The sequence below is a fragment of the Otolemur garnettii genome, unplaced genomic scaffold, assembly GCF_000181295.1.
Source record: "Otolemur garnettii isolate 467f Iridium unplaced genomic scaffold, OtoGar3 scaffold00012, whole genome shotgun sequence".
Lineage (NCBI taxonomy): Eukaryota > Metazoa > Chordata > Mammalia > Primates > Galagidae > Otolemur > Otolemur garnettii.
In genome coordinates this window covers 19364308-19372513 of record NW_003852407.1, presented here as the reverse complement: position 1 = coordinate 19372513, position 8206 = coordinate 19364308, and the positions used below count along the sequence as shown (strand labels likewise).

Genomic DNA, 8206 nt, shown 5'->3' with positions numbered 1-8206 from the left:
TCTGTAACTCCTGAACTCGGGCAATCCACCCTCCTTGGCCTCCCAGAGTGCTGGGATTATAGGCATGAGCCACCAGCCCAGCCAACCATTCATTGTTTGTGCCAAAGACTGAGCTAATATACTGATTGAGCTTCAGTATATTAAATGAGGTATAATTTTATATCTACCAACAGTCCCGGGACACAAATAATTCTCGCTTTACAGGTTGAGATTAATTACTTGCCAACAGTAAGTCAGTGAGAGGTTGAGATGAAATTGGAAATTATTTTTTGGGTCCACAGGACATACGTAGTTTCTTGCCTCAGGGAGCCCCAATTCTTCACGGACAGGGATCAGGTAGTAGTAAATGTTTAGAATTTGTTGAATGCCAAATATACGAATGCACCTGGCACATGAAGGAGCTTATCTCTAAATATCACAGGTACTCCACAAGGCAGGCGTTATCCCCATTTCACAGAAGAGAAAACTTACTGCTCAAGATCACACAGCTAGGGCTAGGATTTAATACTTCAGAGTACTTTACTGGTCTCCATATTCTAAGAACCTCTAGAACATAGTAGGGGCTCAATAAAGAGTGTTGAATGAACAAATTTCTGTAAATGGTGCTCCTTCCCTCACGCTGTGCAATGTCAACATTGTTCTTCTGTTAAAATATTTTTTGGTCTCAGCTCTGTTTTCATTGTATATGGAGGTCTCAAGGTAGATTAAATGCTGTCTTGGGATAGGCAGTGTTTCTAATTAAGCAAAGTAGCCAACACTGGAAAATCATAAATCATTATAAAGCAATAATAATTAAAAGGATGTAATTTTTAAAACAAGACATAAAGATTAATGGTGTCAAGCAAAGTTCAGGAATCGGCCCTTGTTTGTAGAAATTGAGCACATTGAAACTGAGATCTTCAGAAAACAATAAGAAAGAAAAGAATAATATCAAATACTCATTTCAATGTAAAGAAAAATGTTATCATCCAAGCTGATAAGTCAGACATTGTTAAAATGTGAAGAAGAAAAAAAAAGTTGTATTATGTATTAAAGGCCTGGATTCCAGATCGAATACTAATATCAGGGTAAATTTGAGCAGGTTTTTTCCCCTCTGAAATGGCACTGATTAGCAAAATGAGGATCATGATTAATTCAGTGAGTTGTTATGAGGATGATATGAGAATACCACCTAACACTGCCTAATAATACATATATGGCACTCATAATGAGTCTGCATATCACAGTGTAAAAATGAACGCATGAAGAGATAGAAGTTTTTAAAAACATAAGGTTAAAATGTAGCAAAATATCTGCATTAAGAGTTATTTATATTAGCCATTATGGAAATGCAAATTGAAACTTGGTGAGAAACCACTATAGATACCTATCCAAATGCTAAAATAACAAATTTTGACAGTACCAACTGCTGGCAAGAACGAGGAAAAACTGAATAATTCACACATTGCTGGTGAGAATATAAAACGGTGTAGCCACTCTGAAAAATAGTGTGGAAGTTTTTACAAAGTTAAACACCCACTTACTGTATGACCAAGCAGTTTCACTCTTAGAAATTTATCTTCGAGAAATGAAAACTTTTGTTTATGAAAACATCTGTACATAAATATTCAGTATCATGCCTAAATTAATATCATAGAAGCTTTATTTGTAATAAATAAAAACCGGAAAAACCCACATATTCTTCAAAAAGTAAATGGATAACCAAACTGTGAGCTCTTTATACCTGCTCTCAAACTTTGAGCTCTCTCTCTTTTTTTAAAATGCAATTGTAGGTTTATTGGAAAGGCCATGAACAGATGAACCCTGAGTTACCAGCTGAGGAAGAAATGAAAAAAGCCCCTGCCCCTCATGGCCCACCCCACTGGCCTCCTGTGAACTCTGTCCTGTGGCGGACCCCAGCAGAAGTCGGCCAAAAAGTGCTTTCCACATCCTCTCCCTGGGGCTGCCCAACCTGACCGCAGGGGACCCACTGGCGGGCTGATGTAGATGCTGGTGCCTGGAGCTGTGGTTCTAGACCCTCCAGCAGAACAGAACAAAAAAGGAGTTGTGGGGATACAGTGAGTTCTGCAAATAGCTAGAGATTCTGAAGTGACACTGGACCACCCTGGAGGTGTGTGCAGAGGCTACAGATGGCCTATTGTGGGGTCCACATGGTGAGATCCCAGAGCTGCTCTAAGGAGTCTCAGCCACAGAAAATCCTAATGGGACTTGATGCCCCTCTTGGGGCTGCACTGGCTATTTCCACTCCCAGAAAGGCAAATGGGTCTTGTAAAAATCCATGGTGTCTGATATCATTTTTTCCTTAAAAAAAAAAAAAAAAAAAGAGTCTGTTCAGTGAATCACTTTCAATTTGGAGAGCCTGAGCCGAGAAGAGTCCATCCTGGAGAAGAAGGCACTTCTCACACCCTCACTGGGGGTGATCTGGGCTGGCTGCTTCCTGGACCCCTTGGGGTTCCAGCTCCCTCTAGCCCTGTGGCTTGGACCTGCTTCCCTCTGGGAAGGATGCTATGTCCATCAAGCTAGCACTGCCCTGTGGCCTGACAGCCCTGGCCCCTCACAGGGTGGTGGACAGCAGCTTCCTCACTGGACGCTAGGCCAGGATAGATGACCCGATGGGCTTCAGCTGAGGGGTGGACTTGGAGCTGTTGAGCGTAGAGTATGTGGCTGTCATGGCTCCCTTCACAAGTTGCAGGTCCTGGTTGGACAGCTGGCTCTGGGGAAGCTTGTCTTTCAGGGTGATCCATGGGTGCTGCAGGACTACTCAGCAATAAAAAGGAAGGAGCTGTTGATAGAGCCAGCAACTTCAATGGGTCTCAAAATCATCGTGCTAGGTAGAAAAAGCCAATCCCAAGAGGTAAAATACTGCCAGACTCAGTGGCTCATGCCTGTAATCCTAGCACTTTGGGAGGCCAAGGTAGAAGCATTGATTGAGGTTAGGAGTTCAAGATCAGCCTGAGCAATGTAGCAAGATCTCATCTCTACAAAAAATAGAAAAATTGGCTGGGCATAGTGGGCATGCCTATAGTCCCAGCTACTCCAGAGCCTGAGGCAGGAGGATCACTTGAGCTCAGGAGTTTGAGGTTGCAGTGAGCTATGATCATGCCACTGCCCTCATGACTGGGCAACAAAGTGACATTCTGTGTCCACAAAAAAAAAAAAAAAAAAAAAAGGTTTAATAAATGTACTGTATAATTCTATTTATGTAACATTCTCAAATGATGAAATTTTAGAAGCAGAGACGAGAGGTTAGGGAGAAAGAAGGAAGTAAATGGGTATCAGCATAGTAGAGTTGCTTAGTAGTAACAGTAGTTCCCTAACTTGATTGTGTTGTGGTTGTACAAATCTGTACCTATGATACAAGTTCATAGAACTACACACACACTGAAAAACATGAGTATATACAAACACTGGCAGATCTAAGATCTATTAGTCTGGTTAATTGCCAATTTCCTAGTTTCAACAACACACTGTAGTTATGCCACATGTTATTTGGTGAAGCTGAGTGATAGGAATATGAGATCTCTTTGCATAATTTTTTTTTTTTGAGACAGAGCCTCAAGCTGTCCCCCTGGGTGGAGTGCTGTGGCATCACAGCTCACAGCAACCTCTAACTCCTGGGCTCAAGTGAGTCTCCTGTCTCCGCCTCCCAAGTAGCTGGGACGGGACCACAGGCGCCCACCCCAATGCCTGGCTAATTTTTTTGGTTGCAGCCATCATTGTTGTTTGGCGGGCCCAGGCGGGATTCGAACCCGCCACCTTAGGTGTATGTGGCTGGCGCCTTAGCCACTTGAGCCACAGGCGCCGAGCCTCTTTGCATAATTTTTATAATTTCTTGTGAGTTTATAAATATCTCAAAATGAAAACGTTTCACAAAGAGCCATTAATGGTTATTAACTTAGGAAAATAGGTGTTACTAACTATGTGAATAAGTAATGCTGGTGTGATGTAATTTATATTGCTGATGGCAATAAAAAATACAGAGCAATAGATATTGTGAATCTTAAATGTTGGTAACTGTTGACCTGGTGATCTCCATTTCTGGCCATTTATCCTAAGAAGATAATCCTGCAAAAGGTAAATACTAGAGGTGACATTATTTGCATTAACAAAATATTCACATACAAAACAACCTGAAGTATTGCAAGAGGTGGGGAACTAATGAACCAAATTACAATATATGTACTAACTGTAATATTGTTGAATAGTTACTTATTTTTTTTAAATTCTGGCACTCATAATTACTTTAAATTCTTTGCTGAGCTCTTGTTCTTGTTTCTTTCCAGTTCTGTCCACTTTGCCGTTTAATACCTAACGAGAATCCAAGTACCTTCAATGGCAGTTTAATAAGACATTTGCAAGATAGTCACACTTTGTTTTATGATGATTTCCTAGTAAGTATATTTTCTTATTTTTGTGTTATTTTTCTATGCTGTCTGTGTTACATTTACTTTCTTAATCCAACTGAGAGGGGAAAAAAATGTGTATCTAGCTAAAGTGTTAAGTTAGCCTTAAGTAGGAATCTATGAAAATAAAGGTTCTTTTTTTATAAATTTGACTATTAATATTAAAGTAGTCATCTGCCTTGGAAACAGTTATTTGTGTTCTAGATAGCCATTGTGTAAAGAACCATATTTAACTTTTTTAAAAATTATTTTTAATTTTTACATAGACCCCCTCAAATATATGAGTACAGACAAAAACTGGCAGATCTAAGGTCTGTTAGTCTGGTTAATTGCTTATTTCCCAGTTTAACAACACACTGTAGTTATGTCAGATGTTACCATTTGGGGAAGCTGGGTGATGGGGACATTTGAAAATTTTCTCCATGCCTTCTGAACTGCCCATTGGACATATCTATCTAGATTAGACACAAGGAGCTTGGGTTCTAACCTGGGTTTAAATAATAGCTCTGTCGCAGCTGCCTGAAACTTTAGGGAAGATATTTAACCTTGGAACCTCAGTTTGTTCATGTAAGTGAGGACAGCAAAAGCACCTCATCCCAAAAGCTCTTCTGAGGATTAAATAATGCCTACAGAGTGATTTGTGCAGTTCAGGCTCAGATGTTAGGCCAGTTGGAGATGGGGTGGAAATAAAGTAGGATTATTGTAATTACTTAAGGAATTGAACCAGGTACATGACCATGGCTTTATAATTCTCCACTCTGTCTAATAATGTCTTTTCTGTCCTGTAAGCCACACAGAACTCGAACTTGGTTTTGGTCTGTGGGTTCTCTTTGGTAACACAAAGGGGTTCCTCCTTATCTTAACTCTGTGAGATGTTCTACAAGCAGGTTGAGCCGTGCACAGTGGCTGAAGCCTCTAATTCTAGTACTGTGGGAGGCCGAGGCAGATGAATTGCCTGAGCTCAGGAGTTGGAGACCAGCCTGAACTAGAGTGAGACCTTCTCTCTACTAAAACTAGAAAAACTAGCCAGGCATAAGTGGTGGGCACCTGGAGTCCCAGCTAATCAAACGCTGTGGCAAAAGGATCACTTGAGCCCAGGAGTTTAAGGTCGCTGTGAGACTGTTTGAAAAAACTAAAAGCAGGTTGAGTCCATGCCTGTTCTTGTTACTCTTATTTACTCTATTTCAAGATCATTTGGACACAGTATGATCCAGAGCTGGTCAGGATGAAGCCACTTTGATAAGAACAAATATTCTTAACAGCCACTCAAAACCGTATTCTTGGATATGGAAGTGAGCTTCAAGTAGTGTTCTTTGTTTTATTTTTTTTCTTTCCTGAGCGACCAGATAGTTTATGCACATTATCTCATTTTATTTCTTGCAGCAACTTCTGTGAAGTGAATATTTTTATCCTCGTTAACTGTGAAACATCTGAGGCTCAAAGGTTAACTAATTGCCTAAGAATAAGCCAGTATCAAGTATAACTTGCACTTGTCCACTGTGCAGTCTGGCTTTCCTGTAGATTTTGTTTTTAATGTTTTAGAATGGACTTTGAATGGATATTTCAGTTTTGTTTGTTAATTAGGGAAGAGGAGAGGGATTGCAGAAGGTAAGGCTGTTAATGGCTATTTTATTTATAGAACGTGTTGACTTTGAATTTATTTTGACACCTGGGGTCAGAAGTAAGAGAGTTTTGTTTGCAACAACTTTTTTTTCAGCAATAGACATTCATTAGTACTGCTGGCATTAGGGAATCCTGTGGGAACACCTTAAATTAACTGTATGGTCCATGTTTGTTATCCTCTGACCAAGATATGTAATATTGACTGAAAACTACTAATTATATGAGGTAAAAACTTAAAATTCCAGGCGCAGGGCTCCTGCCTGTATTCCTAGCACTCTGGGAGGCTGAGGTAGGAAGAGCACTTGCACTTAGGAGTTGAGACCAGCTCGTCTACTAAAAATAGAAAAAATTAGTCAGGCACACCAGTAGTCCCAGCAACTTGGGAGGCTGAGACAGGAGGATCACTTGATCTCAGGAGTTTGAGGTTGCAGTGTGGAGGGCTTGTTGCCTGGGCAACAGAGAGAGACTCTTGTTTCAAAACAAGCAAACAAACGAAACAAAAACCTTCAAGGCTGGTCACAGTGGCTCATACCTGCATGCTAGTAATCTGGGAGACTGAGGCAGGTGGATTGCTTGAGCTCAAGAGTTAGAGAGCAGCCTGAGCCAGAGACCCCATCTCTAAAAATAGCTGGACATTGTGGTAGGTGCCTATAGTCCCAGCTACTGGGAGGCTAAAGTAAGAGGATTGCTTGAGGTTGCTATGAGCTATGACACCATGGCACTCTACTGAGGGTGACAAAATGAGATTCTGTCTCAAAAACAAACAAAAAAACCTTCAAATTCCAAATCAAGACTTTTTAACAATTATGACAGTAACTAATTAACCGATGGACAGTAAGGTGAAATAGAATATGTATTAGCCTCAAGGCAAAAGTCCTGGGTTCTATGATAGCCTTTGTGAAACCTTGGACAAGCCACTCCATTCACTTTGGTTTCCTGCAAAAATGAGAGCGTTGCGTTGACCGCCATCCTCCAGTTTCTGAAACACTTTTGACTCTGAATGTTTCTAATTATTTTTCTTTATTGTAGGATTTTAATATAATTGAGGAAGCTCTTATCCGAAGAGTCTTAGACCGATCACTTCTTGAATATGTGAATCACTCGAACACCACATAATTTTATTAAAAGGAAGAGGAAGGGGACCATTCAGTTGCACCATTTAAGATGCTGCTTTAACATGTGTAGGGAGATTATCACTGTTTGATGGACAAAACTGTACAATGCGGTTATATGTTTGTGTATGTTTATTGTTATAGTGCACTTAAAACTGCTTTCATTATGATGGTTTATATTCCTGACTTTCTAAGACATTTAATAACAAAAATTAGTCTGTGTCAGTCAATATATAAAAGAGACACAGGCTACTGCTGTGGGTGGAGGAGCTTGAGCTCTGAGAATTTGATGGTTCTGAGTGTAATGCTGCATATTAATAACTACCATCTTGGTTTAGCCGTGATAACTAATCTTTGCCCTATGTCAGAAAACAGAGAAAAAACCAAAGGACAGACATTCAAGGAACTATGAAATTTATTCCAATGCTCTCATTCTAATCTCTAATATAGGAACATGAGTAATCTTGTATGGGAGCAGGAAAGGAAAATTTTGGAAATCGACAAAGTTCATTTAACCAAATTGTTAAATTGGTTATGCTGTAACAAAATAAATTTTGTGTTAGAAAAGTATACTTAATTCTTTGATGTTTTATAACTATACACATCTATGAATTTAATACTGTATTTTCCAAATGTTTGTAGCTTATTATTTGGAAACATTTTTATAATATAGGCAATTTCTTAAAAACCATCCACTGGCATTTATAGTAGGAATATTCGTATCTATGCTTTTTAGTGGAAAAACCCTAAGAGCTTCGAGTTCTTAAATTTTAAACCTTTAAAAATTACAAAAAAAACCAACAAAGGCTGAAAGCCAGACACAAAATATATAGCCTCATGCATTATTGTAAGGAAACAATCTTTTAGACACTCTGCCAGTTACCCACATGTCCCCTCTGTGGGCTGCCACAATTATAATCCCACAAAAGTAATCACTAGCCTGATTTTGACAGTAATCACTTCCTTGCATTTCTTTATTATTTTATGACAAAAATAAAGATATAAGTGCATATCTTTATATTTTAATATTCATTTTAATGTTTTTTAGATATATATTTTACATTTCTT

The 8206-nt window shown here is 39.3% G+C and overlaps 1 protein-coding gene across 1 annotated transcript in view; it reads left to right on the top strand.

Moving 5' to 3' along the window:
- Positions 1 to 7676, top strand: part of RNF125 (ring finger protein 125) — a 46739-nt gene extending 39063 nt beyond the window's left edge. The window contains exons 5-6 of the mRNA XM_003784759.3: positions 4284 to 4391; positions 7056 to 7676. Coding sequence (XP_003784807.1) covers positions 4284 to 4391; positions 7056 to 7142 — 195 coding nt within the window. The 3' untranslated portion in view covers positions 7143 to 7676. The remainder of the gene's footprint in view (positions 1 to 4283; positions 4392 to 7055) is intronic.
- The last annotated feature ends 530 nt before the right edge of the window (positions 7677 to 8206 follow it).